The sequence below is a fragment of the Caloenas nicobarica genome, chromosome 2, assembly GCF_036013445.1.
Source record: "Caloenas nicobarica isolate bCalNic1 chromosome 2, bCalNic1.hap1, whole genome shotgun sequence".
In the NCBI taxonomy this organism is placed as follows: domain Eukaryota; kingdom Metazoa; phylum Chordata; class Aves; order Columbiformes; family Columbidae; genus Caloenas; species Caloenas nicobarica.
This window is the reverse complement of record NC_088246.1, coordinates 10369333-10395712: the sequence shown is the minus strand read 5'-3', so window position 1 is coordinate 10395712 and position 26380 is coordinate 10369333. Positions and strand designations below refer to the sequence as shown.

The window sequence follows — 26380 nt, the reverse complement described above, 5'->3', positions numbered from 1 at the left end:
TTTGTTGATCAGTAAATGGTACATGGTGGGAAGTACTTGAGAAACTCTGAAATAGTCTTTGTATGTTAGAACTAAAACAAATTTTTCATACTGATACTGTCTTCAAAAGGAAGAAGGGTAAAAGTGGGAACCTGACCATGTGTTAAAAAGACATAATAGTCGGGTTTATTTATATATTGTACCCTTTCCTCATGCCTGTGGCCATGTTTGTATCACCGTTTCATAGAACTGCATTTTAAGAGGGACAGAAATCTTATCAGGTTGCAAATAAATAAAAATCATTATTTGCCTTTATTAAGTTGAGAACTTAAGCTACCTTGATCTGGCATTATGCTCTTATGTGTATTTGAAGAAAAAAGCTTAATTGTAAAAACATAATTTATACAGAGAAACAATAATTATTATAGTTCTTTGAATTCTAATCACTTTACTGTTGTTGTTTAAAATCTTCTAACAGGGATGTATTTTGTATGTAGTTTAAAAATACACTCTATCTTTTGCAGTCATCTATTGCATCCTGCGTATCCCCGTCCTGTGGGACATAGTGGTGTTCTGTCCCTTTAGAAAGAAGAGTTTAGCATTTTTTCCTCTCTGCATTCTGGCTGTTAACATGTCTCGTCAAACATGGACTTAGTTTTCTGCCCACAAGCATCCTGTGGGACTTGCTGCTGATGTTAAAAGTAGTTGTGTGTTTGCCTTCTCCTTAGCACTGTACTGAAAATAATTTTTTCAGTGGGATGAGATCAGTTTTTCATGCTCATTGGAAAATGTAAAGGAATACGGTGATATTTCTAATGCCTGTTATGTGCCACGTGACAAACTAGTCTTTAAAAATAGAAGCAATGGTACTTCGTAAAATTAACATAGACCTTTGTAAGGTGTTTGTTCGTCTCATTTCAGTCATCAGCAAAGAGAAGCCATAATGAAAACTAGATTTAAAGTAGATGCAATTTACTCGCATAAAGAAGTAAATGAGAAGTATTTTCTAGCTTGGGGCTTTCACCCACTTAAGGGAGGGTTGACTTTGTTGTAAAAGCACTGAAGAATGCCATTTATTGACTCCATTGTACCATGTAATGTCAAATTCCATTTTAAGTGTGGGCTTAGCACTTCACAATACCAGACAAGTCATGTGAAACTGGCCAGAGAAAGGCGTCACAGGGCTTTTTGGAGATCGGTCACCCCCATTTTGTTCTTGACCTGCTCCCCTCTGCCCATGGGGGTGTGCGACGCAAAATCCCCCTGACCTGGTGCTTTGGCTAGGATTTAAATGAAAGATCAAAGGGCAGAGCGGGCATCTCAGCCCTGCTGAGGTGGGCCTTTCCCAGGCTGTCACACTGTGCGGCCGCCAAAGGTTTTGTTCGGGCGGGAACCGCGGCCCAGCCTGTGCGGCCGGGACCCTCTTTGTCTGGCCTGAGAAGCTGGAGGCCCAGGTTGAGGATCCAATGTTCATCAAATGATCAAAGGCCTCGGAGCCCTGGACATGAAATCTTTCTTTCCATTTCCTTTTCTTAGAGAATGAATTGCACGAGTGGCAAAGAATGCCCTTTCCAAAGCTTTTATGTGGAGTGCGAGGGCTAACTTCAGAGTCCTTCAGCACTAAACATAAAAATGTAAGTGCACTTTCAATCTGGGCCCAGCTGCAAGGCCAGCATCTAGTAACATTTCTTTCAAAAAGGCTTTTAAGGATTAAGGCCTTCAGTCTTTCAAAAAAAAAAAAAAACCCACACCAAAAAAACGGACTTTTAAGAATAAACTTAGAATAATTTGAGTTTCTTGTTCCACTGTCTGGTTTATTAGAAAGTAGACAATAATGCATTTTTAAATCAAAGTAAATAGGAGGAGTACTTAGTTTCAGCAGTGGGAAAGTAGAAAGCAATCAATAAATGCCTTGGCTCTTTAGTGGGGTTTTTAATAGGGTAGGTTGAGAAAAGGAGCCCCTTTTTCATGTAATGATTTACTTCCCTGCATTCTCTTAGACAGTTAACTGTAAATGCCTTTGTCGTTTACAATTTCTTCTCCTACTCTCATTGAATTAGTGCTGATACTTAGTCTATTAAACACGTTATAAATTCATATCTTCTACTATCTTGCATGTTGCCGCCCCTCATATTATTTCAGATGCTGAAAACTACCAGCAAGGGACCTGTTCTTACAGCCTAAAGAAGGGGAAAAGAAACCAAACTGGGGAAGATTTTGTGCTTGACACCCGCCACGTCAGTCTGGCTGCTCCAAACAATTTGAGAAAGCAGGAATTAAATTTAAAAAAAAAAAAAAAAAGGCAAAGCACCCTGTTTTAGTGCCACTTGCAGGATGGTGAAAGTTGGTACTGAGGGTAGAAATGCCCCTTTGGGGTACTTGGGTCATAAAAATTAGGGCTGTCCCCCCAGCGGGGTGTGAGCGGGCAGGAGGGCACACAAGAGCTGGCAGGAGCCCTCTGCCAGTGTGGGGAAGGATTTTTTTCCTGTTGAGTTGGGTTTTTAATGACTTTCACTGTCCCCTCTGCAGTAAATGTAATGACTGCGTCTGTGCATTCACTCCAACAGCCACATTAAATAATCTTATTAGATGCTGGCACAGTCAGAGAACAACGGTGTCTATTTAGTGCTATCATTCCTGTGTCGTGTCACTAGGAAGTTTTAAATGCCTTTTGTTCTGTTGTTCCAGTAACTTAGTGCTGCTATTTGTCATGTAGTTTATTACTATAATTGTTTTTCTTGCTAGATTCATATGCAGAGTGGTTACAAGACCCTGATCCCATACCCATCAGTGTAATAACAAAAAAAAGTGTTGAATGTGGCCTTACAGTAACATGATTTAACTATGATAACTATGTTACTATTTTTATGTGGGTGATACAATTTTAAGACAGTTACCAGGTCACCTCTCATTTCCCTGACAGACAGCTTAGGACAAGCTTTAGTTTTGAGTGAGAAGTTGGGAAGTGATTTATATGAACTCCATGTGAGCTTCCATGATTTAAATAAATACAGAAAATTATAATGGGTTGTTTCTGTACATAACAATGCTTTCTGGCTTTTTGACAGAGACTGTTTCTCTGAGGCTGATTTCTGCTGAGAATTTTAATGTTCTCGATGTATTTACAAGTTTTATTCTTTGTTACTAGGGAAGATAAAGTGATTTAGATTTAGTCTCCTTGATATTCCTCTTCAACCTAAACTCACAGTAACTCTGAGCTGATCATGGGGTTGTGTGTGGGATCTAGGGGAAAATTAAGAATTTTCTCATTTCTTGTCCTTCCCGCAGGCTTATTGTAGTGACTAAAAGTTTGATTTATTGCAAGACATTTTTATTGAGTGTTTCTGGCATGAAAAAGAAAAAAAAATGAGATTATGGGTCTTCCCACTTTCATTTTTCTGAACTGAGAGACTTGGATAGTGTAGATAATAGTTTGATTTTTAGATATTAATCTAGCCAGCAGCTGCTCAGGGTTTGCTGACCATCCCTTTTCTTGTGTTTGAACTAGCTGGAACGAGATGAGTCAAAGGGAAGGCAAATATGAATTTTAAAACCCTTTTAAAGAATTGATTTCCGAATTCTAAAACCCAGAAAAAAAAAAAAAAAAAAAAAAAGAGATGTGATTTAGCCAAGCCGAACTAACAGTTTATTTTCTCGCAGTCAAAAGCCTAGATTATAATTGATGAGCACACACGCTCTGGCCGGGGCTGGCTGCCGAGGTTATCTCCCCAAGTCCTTTCCTTGCCCCCGCCACCCTATTGTCTGAGGGTCTTGTGAGTCAGCTCCTGAGCAGATGCAGTTTATACCGTGACATTTTAAGGCAAAACAAAAGATGCCTTAATTCGCCTTCTGACTCATCGTGATCAAATGATTTTGGCTAATCTGAGCCCTTGCTGAGGTTTTGCTTATCTGCTGTGTGGATTTAATGATCATAATGAAGTTGTGGGGTTATCTCCTGTCAGAAAGGATTTTATGAAAGAAAATGCTTGCCCATATTCATGTTAAAATGGATTCAATCTGCCTATTTTTGAGTCCTTATGCAAAGTCTGGCAAAATTCTGTTCTTTGGTGGGACTGATAAAAGTCTGGAGCAGACTATTTCTGACATGCTCTTGGTGAATGAGGGAATAATTCTTCGACTCAGGATCCAGTTTCTCCCATGAAAATAAAACTCAACATACTATGTGTCGTGCAGTGGCTCAGAGAATATACAGTGTAAAAGAGAAATAACTGGGGGGTTGGTTGGTTAGTTGGTTTTGGTTGGGTTTTTTGTTGTTGTTGTTGGTTTTTTTAATGGTATTTAATGGTAAGAGGGCAAGAAGTGGGTGGTGTTCTGGAGAAAAAAAATTGGCAGAAAAATTCAGGACTTAAAAATTTAATTGTTTTCATGTTCTGAGTTTGAATCGATCACATTGCTGGTCTTTGAGATTTGGGTAAGATAGGTTATTATCTCCAGGAAAAAAGGGAAAAAATGCAGGCCAGTAAAGCCAAAAAATTAGGTTTCGCTTTGTGCACTGTTGTGCTATCCACAAGACTGCCTCAGTTCTCAGCACCAATAATGCTAACCGTGTAAATCTGAAATGTTGCTATTTCAATTTCTGAAGGAAGTTCTTAGTGTCCATGTAAACATACATATGTTATAAGGCCGTTTTTTCAAATGAGCTGCATTTATATATTGTAACTTTTATGTAATGAGTTACCCTGGAAACACAATTAGGCAAATAGTGCTCATTGTTGCAGCCTTTCCCAGCAGATAATTAATCACAATGAGAGCTGGGCCCCCAGCTACGTGCAGAAGTGTATAGGGAATGTATAGGACAGTTCTTTATGGTCCAGCCTGTGATGCTCCGGGAACTCTTGCTGTTTAGAACAAGCTGTTTAAAACAATGTTTATTTCCTTTGCAAAAGACGTTTTGATTTATAAAGCTTTTGATGCATTATTGACAGCATAGAGTCATCGATTAATAGTTCATAAAACAAAAATAACAAAATAGCATGTTCTACAAGCTTTCTGTTGTGAAATGAATTAGTGACGATGGGGAAGGTCATTTTGGTTGATGTTTCCTAGTGTATGTTGTATGGACTGCATTTTCAGGTGGTTTCCTTTACGGCATGTAGAGATTTCAAACAAAAGGCAAACAAGTTATTGATGTAGTTTCTTTGGCTTTGTTCTTTTTTATATAATTTAGTGGTTAGGGATTGCTCTAAAAGAGCCATATTTCTTGAGTTATTTGCTGTTCTGGGGATTTTATTGGAAAAGAATCAGGACTTGAAAAGTGTGGTAGAAAGCAATCCTAATTATTCAGGGTTTGGGGCAAATGAATTGTGAAGAAAGACTGATCAGACATGGGCTATTCCTTGGGAAAGGGAGCACGAAGCGGGGTCCCCATAGAGCGTTAGAAGACCCTGAAAGGAATGTATTGATGTCAGTAAGCAGCTTGAGATAGTGACTAATTTGAAAACAAGAGGTCATTGACTGAAACTAAGGAGGAGACAAGCAGATAAGGAATTTGGGCGGCATTTTTTCACACAATGGGTAGGTTAGAATATGGAAAAGTGGAAAAGCTGGTCATAGTACTGTGCTATCGGTTTGAGAAGCAGCTGGGCAAATGTTTGGAAAAGGAGGTTTATACACAGAGTGAAGAACTACTTTTTTTGTAGCTAATCTCGTGCAGCAGTCCATAGAAGGATTTGAAGAGAAGTGTTTAATTGACCAGATGGTAGTCTTCTGGCTGTAAAGGGTACAATGTCTATTACCTAACTAAAGTGTAATTACTCCACAACTTCTATAGCTGGACCAGATTAGGCACTTTTAAGGATAAACTTCATTAAAGAATTAATCCATAATAGTTGCAGCTTTTATTCAGGTCACTACATCTACTGTCTTGTGAAAGCATTGCCACCTATGTGCAATGTTAAATGAAAGTAATGTGAAATGTAGTTCGTCCAATTGAACAGATTCATGTGGGCGAACTACTTCTATGTCCCCTTTAAAGAAAAATTTACATTTCCCAAAGGGGACTCCCAAGATTTTTTAGGGCCAACTGAGGCATGTTTTCAGAAATGTCATTTTTGCAAACAGCATCTTAACTTTGTTCATGTTTGATTCAGCATGTGAGGATGAACTGCCTGTCAGGTGTTTTGCCGGTAGTTTCTGGAAGAGATACTAAAAGAAGCGAATTGTGTAGAACTCTGTGGGAGCTGATGCAGGGGAACACCCATAAGCAGGTGGCAGCAGCACATCCACAATTCTTGCTACGTATATACTTTGTATATGTGCGTGCATGTGTAACTTGAATTTATACGTGTGCACCGGTATTTTCTAGAGTGACCAGAGGTCATACAGGGAATATAACTCATTAACTTCTGTTTCCTGCACGTAGTAATTTAGGCATATTCCTTTTACTTTTAACTTCTGAGGAGGCTGGGGGAAATTCCTATATGAGTGTATCGTGACATATTCTCATGCGCAGTGGAAGTGAGGAAGGATTGGGCCTCAAATTGGCTTCCATTTGCATTCAGTTGCAGTGAGTGATTTCTGCGTGTTTTTTCTGCATTGACAAAGGATATGAGCTTAAAAGCTGACATGTCAGTAGTGAATTTCTATCTCAGCAAGACTGCTAAAGTCAGTGTAAGCTTAAAAGCATTATTTTCCTGTAGCAGTTTTTAAAATATTAGGCTATTCCTGGGAATTCTATCTTCAGTTATCACCTTCCTTTGGAATGCATACAGGCAAAGCCATATCACTTACTTTTGTACATTTGTAACATGCAGTTTTCAGGTATTAATATAAAATGTGTAAACAATAACACATTACGTAATGTATACTGTGTGTGTTTATGACTGTCACTATAATTTTCATTTCATCTTTAATAAGTACTCCCTTCTCCATTTGTATACTTGCTTTGCCCATTGTTTGGGGTTTTTTGTTGTGGTTTCAGGTTTGGGTTTTGTTGTGGGTTTTGTTTGGCTTTTGTTGTTGCTTTTTAAATGTAGTGAAATTTTAATTTGGGTCATTTTGAGGTGTATAGAAGGGCTTCTGTATTTTGTGTGAAATTACAGACAGTTCAGAGATTCAGGTGGACGTTGGGTCCATCCCTAACCACATACATGCATGCGCACAGATTTTGTTCATCTCAGAGAGAGAATAAGCTTGTAATGAAAATGCCAGCCTGAATACATCTATATTTTTTGTTATCTTTAAAACCGTGTCCCTCACTAGGGTTTTGCTGACGCTTTTCTCTTTCCATGAAAAGCACCAAATGATTCTCCTGGCCAATAGCAGAACTCCAGCAGCTACAGCAGCAGACATCTGGATAACTGCAAATGAAAATTGCTTTTATTTTTTTGTAGTTTCTAGCTGTTTTTCAGCTCCCTTTTAAAACTAATATTTACAAGTGTTTTTATTTAATGGGCACTCAGACAATGCAAGTTGAAGGAAGAAAATAGTCTTGTTTCTTTGCAGCAGAGCACTATACAACCAGCAGTTACAACGTGTTTTTCCCTTCCACGGCCTTCCCTACCCTCTACTGCAACTGGTTCCATTGTGGTTCCATGTTGCTTTTTCTTTTGTCGTTTCTGTCAAAATTGCCAAACTGGGAGGAGGCGGGGAGGAAGGGAGGGGAAGGCAGCAGACACCAAACACAGATCTCAAACGCTGTTAGATTGGGCAGATTCTGGCATTCAGGAGCATGAAACTACAGAGCAGAAACTCAACTCTTTTCAAGCTGGGTTTTTTTTTCAGTTAACTTTAGCCCTATAAAGCATCCAGCGTTAAGCATCTCACCTAACCTAGTTGTCTGGGTCTCTTCAGTCATCAGTGGAGAAGGATCCGCACCTCTGGAGGGTAATTCCCAGGCAAATGAATTGCCCATCAGAGCTTCCCCTCTCTCTCTTAGCTGTTGGGAGAGGAGATGACGAACTCCGATTCGAACTTCAAGGATGGCTGGAGCAGATGAGATGAGGCTGGGCCTTCGAGACTAAGCTAGTTAGTAAATATTACCGGTATGCCATTAAAACTAATGGTCAGTGAAGAAGTGGTGTTACACTCCCCCTAGTTATGACCCTTTCTTCTTTAATCAGTTTGAGTTTGCCCCTCATATGGTGTGATTAAATGTTTCACTGCAACATTAAGTACTCAATGGGGCAAACGCTTGCTGGAGCGGCTACACGAGCCATCTTTTAGAAGGTGTCAGTGGGAAGCTGGAGGCATCTAGAGTTTTCTGGGCACTGCAAATCTGTAGCATATCTTTGTTACGTCCAGCTAGCTTGGGCATTGGGAACAGCATAGCCGTGACAGTGTAACAGTCCATGGGTATTAATATACCCTCCTCACTCCCCAGAGAGCCCACTTCTGTTTCTGTACATCACCACAGCCAGCAGTATAGATGGGCCCTTTCTGTGTATGAGGCTCCTGGCAGATACTGCCTGTCCTTCTTCAGGAGGTTGCTGTCCTTGGGTCTCCACAGTTCACTGTCCACCTCCTTCCTAAGGCAAAGCTGAGCACAGAAAAGGACCAGAAAATGTGGTACTGAACCCAAAAAAGCCTATTTATCAGAGTCCTCACACGGGGAGGGAAGAAAGGCAACGTTAAGCCGCTGTGACAGAGTTTGCTTTGACCATGAAGCATCACTTTTGGGCATGAGTCATGCAGTCATCACCCAAACATGAAAAACACTTGTATTCTTCCTAACCGCAGACATACCGTGATGAGACAGCTGATTGTCCTTGCTGATGCTGGATTTTTGCCCTTATTTTCTTTCTCACATGTATTTTTGCTATTTTATATTATAAGTGATTCTTCCGTGGCGCTCCCGGCTGCCTGTGAGTACCACACCATGCGTGACTCTGAGGCTAAAAGGCTGCCGATCAGCAGCATCTTGCAAATATTAATTGGGTCTTTTTCAGCTTCTAGCAACTGCAGCATAAAGAACTGTATGAGGGACTCTTCCTTCGAGATTTTAACAAGCCAGTTTTTAATCTGACTTAACAACTCCCTTTGCCCTTCAAGGCCTAATTCAAAATCTATACAATATAATAAATATAAAAAAGATGCATTATGCAGGTAATATCTGACTAGAAAGAAACTGAATACTTACTGCTGCAAAAAGAAAGGCCCTTGGCAGGTCATTTGTGTATTCCCCTTAGTACCCTGTTTTTTTCTGTTGGGATAAATGCGTATTCCCACACAGATCATCACCAACTCCTTAAGGAGAAATGGGAACAGTGCTGATAATCCCACATTTGCAACCTCTCAACGTGAATCCTACATCATATATTCAGCTTTGTGATCACTTTATGATCATGGGGAACAGAAAGAGGGCTGAGAAAGATGCAAAGGGTATTGGAAAAAAAATAGAGTATCTCTGTAGGTCCTCACCTCTCTAATGTCCAAGTACCTTGTAATCATTAATGGATTTGACTTCATAAAAACTTATTAGGTAGGAAAAAGATGGTTCATTTTATAAATGATGGTGTGAAACAAAGGGTGAATTAAATTACTTAACCAAGAGTATTCAAATGTATCTAAACTTAGCAACCTAATGACCAAGCCGTCCTTTAAGACCCACAGTAACAAATTTATAGCCATTCTACAGAGTTATAATCGTATCTTTTTGAGGATATGCGCCAGTAGATCTGAAAGTTGTTCCCAGCTAGAAAAATCCTTTTTAATTTAATATTTATGAGTGATATGTATTTGTGAAACATCACAAAGAAAACTCCTCAGTTTGGATTATTTAAAAAGAAACTCCCCACAAATAACTGCTTTGATGAAGTATTTAAGGATCATTTTATTTTTATAAATACACAGAAAATTCAGAGCATCTAGAATCTAAAATATTCCTTTTAATACAGTCCTTTAATATAAAATTCTATCAGTCTCAGAGAACCTCTGCTGCACTTTTCGTTAGTAATGAATAAAATAGAACTTTTCACTTTGCTTTCAGTGCAAGTATGTTCAAGCCTATTACACAAAAATAAAATCTCAAAGTTTGCCTTAATTAAGCCAAAATTTTCAGACGTTTATATAACAAATGCTGATTGTTCTTATAACTGAAAACAAACAAACAACCCAGCACATATTTGGGTGCACAAGCTCTGCAGTGTGCTGAACCTGAAAACCATTTTTTTATGACATACCTTCATTTTTTCTTCCCAGATGTTATATTACAAGATGTTACCCCTCTCAACAAACTCTGTCATATTCCTGTACCACCACAGTGACAGCAGTGGCAGGGTTTATCCTCCACAGAGTCTTTCTCGTGTGTCTTGTGTTTATAAAAATGGGTACCTTGCCATGTTTACGGGGAAGAGAGGGCAGATTTCACTATTATAGTCCTAAAACTAACATGATGATTTTAAGCATTGCGCACTGCTGCTCGTCACCCCGTGGAGCCTATTGCAGCAGAATTTGGCTAGTTCCTTATTTATTGCAGGAGGGAAAGGGGATTCAACTTTTCCTCGTGTTTTTGTGCCATGCTGGATACTCCGCTTCTGCCACTGTCGGAGGGCAAACACTTTAACCCCTTGAGATCCGCTAATCAGGAACAGCAGCTGTTACGTACCAGCATGTGCCCTGCACTGGTGCCTGCGGGGAGAGAAAGGGTTGCAAAGGAGATGACCCCAAACTTCAGAAACTGCTTCTCTCCTTGGGGGCAAAATATTATTCCGCTTGCATCTTCTTCTCTTTTCTTCTAGTTTATCCAGTTAATGTTCCTGATGTAGCTTGTTCTGCACTCACTGTGAATCCTTCAAGCCTTTAGGAAGATGATAGTTAGTTGCTGAAGTTAAAAATCTACCTTACACGGGTGTGCAAGTGATTTCAGAGGTGTTTCCTCAGCCAGCTCACTGAGCTGCTAAGGGCAGGGGGAATGCTTGTAGTATGTGGCTCACAGTGGATTACTACAAATGCATGTTCTAAATTAAAAAAAAAAAAATGCACAGTCATTTTTCACAATACTGCTGGTACAATATTAGCCCAGTCTCACGCTAAGCTAAATTCTTACTTTCATTTGAAACAAGCAACGAAATCCATTGTGAAATAGGAACCTGTCACAAATACAAACCAAATTTATTCCCTGCAGAGTAAAATACAGTCAAAAGGTGAAAAGGCTGTTCTTTATTCTTTAAATGCTTCCTCTTTTATCCCCCTCTTTATTTTCTGAAACCAGCAGCACTGTTAAGCAGATACATATTGGTGGAGAAAAAATATATATTACCTTTTTGACATGCTTTGTGTTTTCCAGTTGTCAGTGTTCTCCAGCCTAGTATTTTTAACCCTCTAGATTATTTACTGTACAACAATAAATTGACATCTCCATCTCTTACTGGACTTCATGGTTTAGTAGCCTGAGCAAAACACTTCCAATAATGAGATATCTTTGGAATCAGTGGATCAAGTTCTTCCAGCTTTTACTGTAAACCACTGCATCAAATTTAGTTTGTATGTGGACTTTCCAGATAAGCGATGTTTAAAATACCTTAGCAGTGTGCGGATATTTTGCAGCCATCTCAGTAAGAGCATGATTTGACCCTAATGTCCTTGGATGCAATATCCCTCTCTCCCAATGTCGTGTAGCATATGCTGTATTTTTTGTCCCCTGAAATGGCTCAAAAACATAAATAAAATGCTATTGGGTACTACAGAATGTTATGCCATACTGTTGTACTCTCAGAATAAAGAGAAAGCCTCAGCATGGCAAAAAAAGATGTTGAATTTGTGTCAGATTTCAACCAAATACATTCCAAAGAGAGCTGAAAGTTAAACTGCAGTTAAACACTGAGCTCCTCTCACCTGTGAAGGCAGGTTGGGTTCAGACCTCCCTTCGTGCCTAGAAAATCTCTTCCTTTGTCCGTCTCGGTCACCAGAGAACTTTCTACAGACTATCACTGCACACGTCAGGGGAAGTGAGATGAATTTACATAATATAACAGCAATCTAGCGCAAGTTTGAATAGGAAAAAAGCCCTCATCACAAAATGAGATTTAATAGCGGACTAGCAATATATATTTAAAGCTGTTTGTTTTAGGCACAATAAGTGAATAGATTCAGAACATGTAGCGGTGGATGCGGGGGAGGAAGAGAGGTTTGCTCACGTAGAGAGAAAACAAGTTGTGCTGGCTTTATCCTGTGCCATTGATTTAATCCTTTTTCCTGGGAATTTTCTTCCGTGGTATTTTTCTTCCAAAACAGCTGCCCATCTTTGCAACACTACGTTTTGTTGATCAGGCTCTCTAAGCACTTAGGTGGTTCCCATCACCATAGTACCAGAGGCATTAAGAAATAGAAAAAAAGGGGGTAGCAAACCAATCTCTGCCTCTGCTCTGCCTCACCTCTAACTCCCAGCCTCTGAACAAGGCACTTGCTTTTGGCAAAATCACACTTTGCTCTCCTTTTCCTTTTAGTTACCTATGGCTAAGAACATCAGAAGTGCTCGTCGTAATGTGCTGATCACAGCCCATGAGCTGGGGACACTGATCAGTAAAAACTTATGTTTCAGGGACTTGTACTGACAAAACACAAGCTTCCCAGTGAGCACACTGGCCCACCAGGACTATTCTTATGTTCCAGTGCAAGCATATACTTTGGTGTTTTGCTAAATCAGGATTTTATAATCAGGCGTTGTTCATACTATTAGGCGTGTCATTCCATTAATGATGATAAAAAAGCAAGCATCAGTTCCCTGGTAAATGCCTGCAATCTGCATCACAGCAATGGAGAATTAACTCTTTCAAAGGTAAGCTCAGAAGCCCGTCTGGCCATTAACGAGTGTTATTAAGTCTCGTCATGAACCACTCCCCTTTTTTGTCCTGAGGCCAGAGCATTTTCAAATAAAGAGCATCCCTTACTGGAGGGGAGACATAGAGGTTTGCAGCCACGGGGAAGCCCCATGGCACTCGAGCCCACCAGCTCCATTGGGAGCATCTCTGGGTTCATCCTCGCAGCACATCTCCGAGAGTGGCTCAGGACTGTGCTTAATCTCATCCATGTCGGTGTCTAAAGTTTTTCTCATATCTTAATTTCTGAAAGAGAAAATTCCTCTTATGTTGAGCCAAGATGCTACTGGGACATTTTAATTCCTGGTAATCTATTGAGACCACAAGTAAAGCCGTAAAGCGTGTGCGGTACCCGCAGAGCTCGGCTCTCATGGACATCTGTGGTGCAACAGGAAAATCCCACCTAATTGCACGTGCATGTGTGAGACTAAACACTGAAATAGGCTCCCACATTACACCAGTGCGAGGGTTTACAACGAGTGTGCCTTTACTGATGCTTTCCAGATGAACTGTCACTGCAAAACCTGCAACACATATAAGGTATAATTACTGTCACTGTTAGCAGACTTTACAGCATCTGGGAGTTTTTATTGCTTTTGTCCATTGTAAGGAAGCTTGGCGTTTTTTTTAATTTTAAAATAAAACTTCCTATTGTTTTCAAAGCTTCTCCCTGTAAATTCCTGTACAAAGCATGGGGAAGAGAAGCAAAAACCATACAATGCTTCAACCTGTGGTAATTAGCAAAAATATGTGTCAGATACCTTTTCTAAGTTGTTGCTGTTATATTTACTGAATGAATTCGTTCCATTTCTGAAAACAGCTGAAGAATGTATTTTTATCAATAGGAAATATTGCAAATTAATCATTATTCTGGAGCTGATGTTATTTTTAAATTTGTTCTCATGTCTTTTGTCAAAGGAAAACAAATTAAATCATTTACTTTTAGTTGCTCTTCTGAATTTTTGGAAATATAGTATTGAATTATAAAGTTGAGTTGGGTAAATGAGAAGGTGCATAATGTTTACCTTGACACAAGCCTAGTTACAATTAGAGTTAAGCCTTTAAATTGCAAGAGTTGTAGAAATAGTGGTATGCATTGGCCAAATCCTGCAAATCTAGTCCTAAGAACTAAGCTATTGCAACAGCAACACTTTAGGTGCATGACCCCCAAGTTAGGCACTGGGACCCCTGGGACTAATTGGGGAAACTTAAATGCCTCCAGAAGGAAGTCCCGAATTGGCACAGACCGGGCCAAGAGATTCCTAGGGCCAGGCACTGGGAAACGGATTGTACAATTGTACATCGAAAGGCCACGGTCATCTTCAGAGCACGCCATTGAGTATTCTTCAAAGTCGAGCAGATTTCAGAGTGTTAGCTGATCCTTGTCCTTGATAAACCATCTAAGGATGAAAGTGTAAGTACAAGATGGGGGAGACCTGAGGTCAGCATATTCCTAAGCTTCAGAGGCTACAGACCCACATCTGCCCTAGGAGAATGCGAGGACAACCAGGGCAGGGGACAGGGAAGCACAGATCGGGCATCTACACATGGGCTAGAGTGACCCTCTGTCCATCTGCCTGATGCTTTGGTGCCATGTGGTGTTCCTACAAGATGCAGAACGGGACAGGTGTGAGAGAGCCAAATTCTGGAGCTGAACTTCTCAGCTCAAAGGATTTCCAGCCAGGAGTCTACTCTTGGAGCTCACACCGGAGGGAACAAAATCCTGATTTTTCTCTTGGTCCCCTCAAAAAACATGTGTCTGGTCAGGCACTTAAGGAAAATGAGAAGGGTGTCTTGAAACATCTTAAACTTGATGAAATGGAGAAGGAAATGGGAATCTCCCTGTCCCCTTCAGTTCTCCAGGCTCTGAGTTATTATAAGAAAGGTGAGAGGCACAAGGACTTGCTTTCCTCTCCGTAGATCATGTCTGAAAAGAAAGTGTCTCCGTTTGCCATGCAGCAGGGAGCCCGTCCTCGCAGCGGTGAGGCTCTGCGTGCCAATTTTCTGCATCCTAGTGCTGCCAATCACTCCACAGCAGCCGTGTCCAGACACCCAAACTGTAACCTAAAGAAAATACCATAGATTTGCCGGCTCAAGCAGTGATCACGCAGCACGACAGTCTGGCATGTCCTGAACTAGGAAGCCACGGACAGGGTTTCTGGATCTCAGCTGCGGGTGACAAAAGTTTACCTAAACCTTGTTTTAACAACATAGATCTTTGTGTGGTTCAGGCTCTTAATTCAGTGCATACTCCTAGAAGTGACAAAGGAGCACTCGGTGGCATTGCCACAATGGACCCTTAGGTTCTGAAAATATATTCTGCTCTAGGTGCAGAGGCATTTTTAAGAATTTGGTTTTCTCTGGCTTTTCTTGAATTAATGTTAATAAAAGCTGCCCCAACCTCTTATTTTTTTCTGTATGAACACAAAAATTGCAGCTGCCTGCCAAGCCTGCTGAGAGATGGATGTAATAATTTTCAATTGGACTGTTAGCCCAAAGGGAACCCGATAGCAAGAGATTGACAGATGCAGCATGGATTATCTTGTGCTCTGAACTCAGCCCAATTTGTGGTTTGTTGCAGGTGCTAAAGAGATTGATATTGCTGCTACCCTGGAGCACTTGAGGGACCAGAGACCGGGCATGGTCCAGACAAAGGTACTGTCAATAAATCCACTGGGATTTTAAATACGTTAAAGGTCTTTCACAGTAGTTGTTTTCATGACAGAAGAGAGAGGCTATGACCTAATTTAACGCAGGTCGCTTGCTGATTACTCTGTTTGGCTCCCTACCAACTGAGGTTTATTTACGCTGAAGATTTATCCAGGCTACTTTCTTTGGTGTCTACTGTTCTTTCTTGTAACATCTCCAATATCTATCTTGATTACCATATATGAAGGGCAGTCAAGACGACATTCTATACCCTACTAAAGAAAATGTGCATTTTAAAGAGTGTTCTTGCTTTCATCCTGAAATATGGATTATTTTCTTAGAGTATCTGTGCTTAACTGTGCATGTAATATTGTGTTTAAAAGCTTCAGCTCATTAAAGAAAATGTAACTGCTCCTTTTGATTTTTTTCTGAAAAAAAAAAAAGAGTTTTTGAATGAAAGGAAATATAGTTTTGTAGGAAATTGAGTCATTTTTAGTATCTTCGAATGGAAGAGTTTGCATTGTGCCTAAAGCCACGTCCTTTATGGCTGTAGCATGGTGACTATATTTGTACCCTTTGCTGAGGTGAACATCTTACTCTATAATTCCTGTTAGTTGACATTTTTCCACAATGTAAAATTTTTAAAGATAGCTGACGATGTGATCGTAGTGCCTTAAATTAGAAATGAAACTTTCTATTATTAACAATTTCAGTGATGTATGGAATGATATTTGGGGGTATTTGCTGCAAGTTAAGAGCTGCAAATATGGCAATAAAGAAACTCATTCATGGCATGGAGACCAAATAAATCTGTATATGACATTGTGAAATATTGAATGAGAGTTATAGCCCCAAACGGAGTAAAAAGAGCAACATGACAGCACTCCGTCTCGGCCAGGCTGGAACTGACAGGAAAGTCTGCAGCATTTAGGGAGTTGAAATTGCTGAGGGCCTAAGGTGAAATAAATGCGTTTTGCAGGAATCATTGGTTCATAACTTTTCTTGAATCTCTTCCTAATCATTTTGTCTTCCCACTTACACTAGAAGTGGTGCTGGATAACAGCTGGGGGGATGTTAATTATTATTTACCAATTAAGTAAGTGCATGAAAAATAAAGATGAGCCAGTCAAAGCTAACTAATCTTTATCTGCAAGTCAGACATAAAATTGCACAAATCTTTCTTCTGCTTTGATTATTCTGACTGGGAAAAAAAATGCATATCACACACAGTATCCAATGTCACATATACTTACTCTGAGGGAAGATGCAAGTCCTGAGCTACTCTGTAAATGCAACCAAAATACATGGCAGCTCCGTAGAAATATAGAGCTCTGATTCCAATTTCACTTCTAGGGCAGAGAAATTACAGCTTGTTGCCTTCAACAAAATCAAAAACACAGCTCCAGAACTAAAGATTGAGGTTATGTGAACAACTTCTCATAGTTAGCTCGGAAATAGTTACCCAAGTCTCATGAAAATGTTACTCAAGACATGTTTTTCTCCTCCAAACATTTATCTGGAAGAGCTCCGGAAAAGAAATGTATCCTGTGTTTTCATCCAGGATGAAAAATTTTCTCAGGATATTGCTTATCTCTTCTCTTGCTCCTTCTTCCATCATTGTCATTTTCTCAAAACCACACAAATCACTTATTCAAGCTAATGTCTTGCAAATTATAAATATCTGGTTACATGCTAGCAATGCACAATCCCCAGAGAATTTTTCTGATGGATTTAAACAAACCCCTGTGCTTTCCCAACTGAATACAAATGAGGAATATTAGACTCTTGGAGTAATTTAAAACAATGGATTAAAAGTCAGGTTAGAAACGCCAATTACAGAATATCCCTAGGCAAAATAAACACCAACTTGCTTCAGCAATGTTATTGTGTTTCCAGCAGGCAGCGCTCCACATTCCCAATAAGCATGTGAAGGATTTGTTTGCAACATTTTGTCTTCTGGAAGGGATCTTTAGTTCAAAAGCACCGTATATAATAAATGGTAATGAAATTATCATAACAACATTCTGCATTTCTGAGAAGCATAATAGAGGGTTTGTGGTTTGGGATTTTTTTTTTGCAGGGGAATCATAAAATAGAACTGGTATGCCACATGCGAGAGGAAAAAGTAACGAAGGAAGAAGCATATTCTCTGTGATGGAAAAAATATATATTTCTTTTTTGCTCTCTCTCCTTCTATATCTTTCTATAATATTTAGCTAAGATTCTTTATTGTGTGATATATGCTACATGTACTCAGTTTGTTTCCCTGGGAATTTTTATTTGTAGACTTAATAAAACGCAGCTTATTATTTTTTTCTAAATATATTCATATCACCTCTACATTATAGGTGGACTAACACCACAAGATGACCTTCCAGCTCTATTTTCTAGGTGGAGCTAGATGTCTAAGTTCATCTCCAGTCAATCTTGTACATGCAAATAGCATACGTGAATGACAGCGTAGCCGTACAAAACAACAAACTGAGCTCCTTTGAAAATTACTGAAATTAATTTGATCTGTGGTTGTTCTCATGGAAAGGAGCGGGAGGTGTGTAAAGGCTTTTCTTTGGAGGGTGGTGATGCACGTCAATGGGAGCTGCACGATCTGCATTTCACCTGGGCGCATTATGCAGAAGAAGGAGGGGGAAGCTCTAAGCTGTGCAGTCCCAGCAGGACCACGTCCTCGCACGTCTTCTGTGTCTGTTCTACTCTCTGCTTTACTGCAGCGTTTCACAGTCAGTTTTGAGCTCTGGCTGTAAAGATGATGCTTTGCAAGTTTTTTTGCCTCAGTAATTTAGGGTCACACCTAAGGCGGTGCTCTTCGCTGAACTTGTCTCCAGCTTTGGAGTTCATGTTGGTCGGTCCACGGTCCTCAGGCGAGACGGACACTTTTCATCAGGTGGCACGATGATGCCGGAGCTCACGTAAGGGGTACCCCTCGTGAGAGATGGAGGCACTCGCAGGTCAATGGCCTCCAGTTCTTCACAATAAGGTGAACATGTCTCAGACCAACAAGAGTAAAGGGCAGATTTGCTCAGTGAATAGCTTTAGAGTAACATACCTTATTTTCAGCAGTGGGACTAATATTAAAGTATCATAGTCCTCTATCGTACAAGCTCTTCCTGACTATGAAATACTCAGCTGAAGAGCATATTAGCTAGACTCATTAACATGGGCAGCTTCCCTTCTTTTGAATTGACACCCACATCTTGGAAGAGAGATCTGTACATCTCTGAAACCTGGCCGCATCACTGTGTCAGCCCCATCATGCTCAGATCAGCCTCTGCTATTGTGGTGCTCCCTGTGCTCCGAGGTCTGGCAGTGATGGGGACCAGCTCTCCCACTCACATCTGAGCGGTGGCATCCTGGGAGCACCCGTTTTATCCCTCTCCTGGGCACAAGGGTCTCCCACCGTGCCCAGGCAGCTCCACAGGGTCTCTCCCCTTGCAGGGATGCATCGATGGGGTCCAGCGGCTGCTGGTTCTTCCTGCCAAGGCTCCTTTTCCTGGAGGCGAGCACTTCTTCTGCTTCAGCCCAAATTTCCTGAAGCTTTTTGAGCTGGTACAGGTGCCAGGTTTGGTTCTGGCACAGCATATCCAGATGAATGCTCTCTCTGCATCCACTGCCCTCCAGCTCCTCTCACAAATTCAGTGTGCTCTAGTTAAAATATTAACTGCTGCTCCTGGGTGGCCACCAGCATTTCCAGTCTTTTGTTTAATTGCAGAGACCTTGGAAAGTGCGGGGAGGCATAGGCAGCCATATACACCATTTTCTGTGCCTAATGAGGATGAGTCCTACTCTTTAGGGTGAACTGATGTCTGATTAAAAACTTCTGGCTGCAGTCCAGCAAACGTACAAGGCTGCCACTTTGACAGCACCAGGCAGACAGCAAAATTCTTGAAAGTCCGTGTCTCTGAGAAATTATTCTGAGTTTTGTTCTTTTTCTGCTCAGGAACTGTGCCCATCATTGCTTCTCTCTGAGGCATCTCCACATGGGAGATGACTCTGCAGTGGGGTAAAACAAAGCAGAGAAGACTGGCACTGAATCGCAGGAAGCAAAATCAGCCGTCTATCTGAAATATGAGTTGTACATCTGTAGTTCATGCTTTCGTCCTTCCTGCAGATTTCCACAGTAAATTGAAACACTGGAAAATCAATGCTATTAGTCTAGTAATCGCCTTTCAGGCCATCCACCACTGCTGTGTATGTACCTGCATCCCTGCAGCTGCCCCTGGCAGCACCAACGGGGCTGGAGGTACCTACCAGACCACCAGTTTCCTAATTGGAGACACAGATGGTGTCCCAGCAGTGATCTCAGGACACTTTGCAGGGTGTATCTCAGACTTCCATTCTTAAAGTTGGTTCTTCAGCATCTCTTTATCCTGGCTGAGTTAAACCACTGGAATACTTCTAGAAAATCCAGAAACTTCTGCACAGTCCTTGTCTGGTGTCCTTGCTTTACCTATATTCTGAGTAAACTGCCCACGTTTCTTTTTTCATCTGAAAAGTTGCAAACACCAAATCATCCTGTCAGATATTTCAGTAAGCTAAATTTCTGAATAAAATTACTTGGTTAGAAAAAACAATACCTGTTAACCTTGAGAAAGTCAGGCTCCTCTCTCCTTCTGTAGGACTAGACAGTTTAGGAGCGTGTTAGGGTTGCACTTAGATGATGTGGCCATTGATGTCTGTGTCCTTCACACTTCTGCCAACCCAGCTCAGAAGCCTGTTAGTAATTTTAGGGTTTGTGCTTACAGTAAATTAATAGCAGAGGAAAACCTTCCCAAGTATTTCTTAAATAGGAGTGGTCTAAACATTGTTAGATAGTTTGTGAGTGCAGAGAGGCTGTTAAAAAGGGAGGCTGAAAAAGAACAACAACAGGTAAACCAAAAAGCAGATATTGCGTTATATAATAGATGCAAGGTGGGGAGATATTTATTCTAGCTGACTTCGACTAGACACAGTCCTGAGAAAAGCCAAAGGCTCAGCTTTGCAGCATCTCACCTATTCCATATCTCAATTATGTTAACGAGTTTCCATCTCTGTGTCAGAAGGAAATGGCTGATGATCAACTACTCCCAAACTCTTCTGACCATGCAATTGCAATACATCATTGTGTCCCAATAGCTTAGTTTCTGCTACCAACATTTTTCTCCATTAAAATGACTCCGGCTTCAAGATGCTGTCAGACATGTTATATGGCATCAATAATCCCAGAACATTTTGTTCCTTTCCGTTGCAGTGCACAGTTCATCCTGCATATTCATATTTTTAACAATGTCTTGAGGATGCTTGGCTGCAGAATAGGCTGAACCAGGCTTTTGAAAGTGCTTTGTTTTATTATTCAGAGTATGTGTTTGTTCTCTCCGCAGGAGCAGTTTGAGTTTGCTCTGACAGCGGTTGCAGAGGAAGTGAATGCAATACTCAAAGCACTTCCCCAGTGAGCGGCTCAGGCTCCCGAAGGTTCCCGCAGGATCCGTCCCTCGTTTTCCTCATCCTCAGTCCCTGTGAATGTTCTTGGAAACCGTGACCTGACCTTAACTGTGTATCTTCTGTTGTAACCACATAGTGATAGGGTCCTTACAAACTCCTTTAGCTGGTAAAAGTTCAACAGTTAAAATGTGTATTCTGTTATTTTGGGGTTTTAAGCAAATTTTTTAAAGTACATTGAAGCCTCGGATTAAGTGACAGAACAATTCCTTTCACATCCTCAAAGCCCTGAACGTCACTTTCAAAGCACACATCCATGTTCTTAATAGCAAATATACAGTATTGTGGGTAATTAGTGCAGTCAATATAGTATCAGAAAACAATGCTCTGTTATATTTTGTAGCTTCTCAAAGGCTGACTAAGACTGGAGGGGCTGAAGAGGATGACGATCGTTCCTTTACAATGCCAAGCAAGATCATGAAACAGTGCTGAGGGTGTGCATAAACGCGGGCCCCCGCTCTGGCAAAGAGAGCTTGCACCTTCTCATGCTGGGCTTTGGCAAGCAAATGTTTTCTTAACTGTTGTTTACTTTTCAGCTTTGTGCCATGAATAGAAGAAAATCCGAACTATAAGTAAACAGGCCTGCACGGTTGTTGCAACTGGGGAGAACAAATTGGTCACATTAATGGGAAGCCAGGAGATAATGAGCGCAACAACTCTGAGCGTTACCTACCCCTGGCAGCGCGGACAAGGAGCGCGTAGGGTCACCTCAGGTGGTGGGGAAAGGCCCTGTCAGCATCAGGTAAATGTCCAGAGCCGTTGTGGAAACACATTGTTGATTTTATGGGATGACTGAGGAAGAAAATGAGACTCTCCTCTTTATATTTTTTGCGTTTCGCTCTGTGAAACTGTGCTGTGCCATCCTTTTTAGCCGGGAAAATCTATTTCTGTAAAAACCTGGCTTGAAGGAGAAATCTCCCATCAGCATTTTATGATTCTCATCGAGTTTGTCTGATCCAGATGTTCGTTGCACCTTTCTGCAGAAGTTCTGCTCGCTCCTTGTTCTGAATGATACCTATTTTAACTAACCATCAAGGGATAAAGAAGCACACAGGTTGAATTTCAGAAATTCTTGTGTTCTCAAAATCCTAATGCCTACTGTTGCAAATTAATGCTAAAATATGCCTGTAAATGTTTTGGTTATGCGATCTTGCCTATGTGAATTCACAGGTTTAGTTGTGGTACTCTTCCAAAGGAACTGAAGTTACTGATAGAAAGTACTCTGATATGTTTGAATGAAGGGCCTGAGAGTAAAATTGTCAAAGGTACCTAAGTGACCTAGGTTCTTGATTTCATTTTCAAAAGTGAACACTTGGATGCTTTTTCATATGTTATCCTACATCTCTGTGATTTAAGAATTTGGGGTGCTTTTTTCCCAAAATCTTAACAGTGTTGTGTGCTTGAAGCCATATTAGGCTAACTGTATGACTTCCAACACTGGAAAATCTGTCATTGGAGTTAATTTAGGAAAGGGAAGCTTTTATAAATTTCTGATCAGTGAAAAGTTAAAGTTACAATATTGCATAGTTTTGCTGGCACAGGGGCGACAGGCATCTGTCAAGATCAACCATGTTGCAATTTTGTGTTGTAGGTGTGGATATTGGTGATTTATTCTTTTTAGCTATTAAAGAGTTATTAAAAAAAAAAGGCAGAAGGCTTGTTACTTTTTGCCATACATTTTTGTATGCTTTACTTGATATGTGCTGTTGCTTAATTGGTACATTCCATTACTATAGCAGTACAGAGCAGTTACTGCAGATGCCATCATCCTCTTAAGTACACATACTGTACATTAAGCCACATGTTTATTTTATGGCCTAAGCATTTTAGAGCTTTCCTAGCAATAACTAAAAAAACTAATGGAGTATGAATGAGAAAATTGCCTTTTTCATTTGATAATTTAGGTTTAACAGGACTCTTTTATTACTTCAGCTAACACAAAATTGCAGATCAGGGCAGATGAGATCAGTTTGAACAGTATCAGCAAGTGTTTGAAGTAGATTTACTGTGAGCCATGTACTGCAGCTTTCTCAAAATACAGGTAGTTATATCCAAACGAATTGTCCAAAGAATCAAAATTAGAGCATCCTAAGCCAAGCCCTCCGATTATCGGGTAGAATTATTTCCCAGTGCAAGATGCTGTGCCATTACCCACTGCCAATGGGATAATGGGTTTTTAGCACAGATTTCTGCCCTGGGATTCATTAGCGTTCGCCTTCTGACTGTCCCTGTGCATGCCACAAACATGGCTGACAAGCCTTTCGTTTGCACTTCAGGAATATTTTTTTAATTGTTCTTTTGCAAATATTTGTATTTCATAATAGCAATTTCAGGGTGATCCCTATTAATTCACAAGCAGCTGAGTGCAGGACTTAAATATTGGTCCTCATGCTTTGGAGTTTATTGAGTGTAGATTAGAGGGCATTCATCTTCTCCAAGGCTAATGGGGCAGGGATGTGTTGTTTTATTCATACTTGCAGACCAGTTTACACAACAGAAAGATGCGGTCTTACTCAGAGGGTTAGAGTATCTCCCACTGAATGTCATTGACAATCCTGTTATTTCAGCCGTGTTTTGTACAGTTCTTCCACAAAGAGGTGCCAGGCTTATTCTGCTGACTGTAAACTATCACGCAGAGTATTTCGTCTGTGCAGGTAGCACAGGTTCACACCTCTCAGTAAATTCCCTGCTTCTGGGACTGATAATTTGCTGCAAGGTCTATTAGTGAAATGCAGGTTTCAGTTGCACCAGGGCAATCCAGAGGGGTTTGACAATCCATTTCCCTAGAAGATACCAAAGCCATGGATGAAGCCACAGAGATGGATTTCACTGCAGTTAACTTAATCCTTGTGATCTGGCGAAGGATGTTGTTCAGGCCACCCCCAGGCACTGGTGCTGGATGTGGGACCTGCCCCGTGTTCACTGGCAGGTTGAGTTGAGCCAGGATCAGCTGACAGCCCAGAGTCAAATGAGACCCACGGTCCTTCCCTGTTCAATGTTCTGCTTGATCTTTAGTAAACTGATTGCAATTGAAGCTTGGGCTGGTGCCTGACATGTAGCCATAAACAGCATGTGTTTAATATTGACCATCCTCATGGCCTTGATGAAGACAGATTGAACCTACAGGTGCTGTTTGTGTGGTTGAATCTTTAAACGACATTTAAGGAGAGAGGCGCAGGAGGGCGATTTAACTCCAGTGCTCAGAGTTTCCTTCCTCGCTGGTCAAAGCCTGTGGCGGAGGGAAGAAAACCCTTTTTTCCCCAAGGCAGAGGGGCGAGCGTGGCCCTGAGCAGTGGCTGGACCAGACTCCATGCTCACGGAGTCCCAGTGGCTGCAGACATGAGGGATGGAGGGGCGGTTGTCACCAGCATTGACAGTTATAGGAATAACAGCACAGTCACCCTTCCATAATTTGGGCCAAGATTTGGAGGGACAGGAGGGGCAGGACAGCCCGGATCCTTGAGGTTCAGCCTTAGCCACAGGGTTTTGCTGTTGGCTCCACGTATTTCAGGTGTGAGCTCCAACTGTTGCTCTTGACCATCGTCTGTGGGACCTGGTGCAGCTCAGATAACATCCAGTGGAAGTCCCTGGCAATTGTGAGGGCTAAGAATGAATTTCAGCAGAAAATCCCATATCCAAATCTAAATCCAGCAGCAAAATAAGCCAAGATTATTTTTATAGATGCTACTAAACATTTAAAACATTTAAAATATTTTTTAAATCTACACCGATGACTAAACCTTGTTCCTGTCTCTAGCATGCATGCAGAACCAATCTCCATCCATCCCCAGGGAAATGACAGCTATAGTACCTATAAGGAGTTCATGCTTTATTAGTCAAGTGGAACATTAATAAAACCCAGCCCACTTCATAATTTCCAGAACAGTCATTAATTAAAAAAACTGTTTATTGGAATAGAAAACAAGTATTTGATTAGCTTTGTTACAGAACAATAGCTCTCCTAGTTTTTATTCTGCATATTTTATTCTTTGTTTAGAAAATTCTCTTAAGAAGCAGTTGAGATAACTTGCTTTTTAAAACTGTACAGTTTCTATGGTTTTGCTTTTTAAATGAGAGTACACTTTGTAGATTTCGTTATTATATTTTTCTGTTAAGATTACATTGGGCATTAGAAAAGCATTCCCCACCACAGTGAAAAGCAAGCTATCCTGTTGGTTTATTGTAAAAGAAAAAAAAAATTAAAATTACAGAGCTGTGGAATACTCAATCCAATTAGAGCATGACTCTTTACTACTCTTCATTTACCACATTAGAAACAAAATAAAGTTACACCAGCAAGATTTCGTTTGAAGTTGTTCCTGCATGCTGTTTGTACGGTATTTGATGGCATAATATTGTTCTGTTTACAACCTTTTCTTTCTTGTCATTCTATTATATTCTTTATATAGTTAAAAAATATATATATATGATACAAAGTATTTTGTTCTACCTCTGTAAAAATCATATTTGTGAATAAAGTCAGATTGTCTGTGGAGTATGGTATGGTGAATACAGCATTACCACCTGGTGCTTTGCTTTTATTTGGCGGGGAGCGGTACCTCCATCCACTGCTGGAGAGCCGGATTCTGAACATCCAAAGTGGGCAGACGGGGCTCAAAAGAGGGACACAAACGTCCTGTTGATGGCTTAGAGGTCCACGTTTAATCTGCTGTGAGCAGAAGAGATTGCAGCCACCGCTGCCTTGAGTGTGTGGCCTGTAACATTGCAGCTCCCAACATTTTGACAGAGTCAGACTCCTGTGTTCAGAGCAGAAAGCGAAGCAGGAAAAAAAAAAAGTTACTAAATTATGGTGACCCTCCTTGTACAACCGGGAAGAGAAAAAATTTGGCCTATAGTGTGTGTCACAGAGTGTAAAAGTTAACAAACAGAATAAATGAAATCCTCTTTCAGGAAAATTAAAGGCAGAAAAATGTTTCTGGGGAGGGAAAGCTGGTGGATCAGAGCATCACATAATGGGTGATATGTGCTGCCCAGGATTTAGAGTTTTAAAATAGCAGCAGGATTCACAGAAGGATTTGAACAGGCAATGGAAAATACTGTTATATTAAATAAGGTTAAGAGGAATAAAGGTCTAACTTTCCCACATATGTACACATAAAGTAACCAGTCTTATCCCTGGGGGATATGAAGTAATCTCCCCTTAAGAACTATCCATTATATGAAGTTTTGTATCTTTCCATGAAATATCTGTTGTTAGCTATTACCAGAGGCAGTCTTTAGGATTAGACAGCCCTGTTATGGCAATTTTCATCGTCCCGTATTGTGTGTTAAAATTTGACTTGTGTTTTGAAGAAGACTTAAAATAGTTTGCCACTTACCTGGAAATAACTAGAAAAATGTAAATAGAAAGGTAGACACTGTCCTGGTCCCGCTCACTGCCTTCCCATCAGAAGAATCACGTTTTACATTCCTTAACCTTGTTTATGTAGTTGCATGTTTTAATATCTATGCCTTTCTCAGTGTAA

The 26380-nt window shown here is 40.6% G+C and overlaps 1 protein-coding gene across 1 annotated transcript in view; it reads left to right on the top strand.

The window, feature by feature from the left end:
- Positions 1-22393, top strand: part of PTPRN2 (protein tyrosine phosphatase receptor type N2) — a 652409-nt gene extending 630016 nt beyond the window's left edge. Inside the window, 2 exon segments of the mRNA XM_065628527.1 lie at positions 15337-15410; positions 20777-22393. Coding sequence (XP_065484599.1) covers positions 15337-15410; positions 20777-20848 — 146 coding nt within the window. The 3' untranslated portion in view covers positions 20849-22393.
- The last annotated feature ends 3987 nt before the right edge of the window (positions 22394-26380 follow it).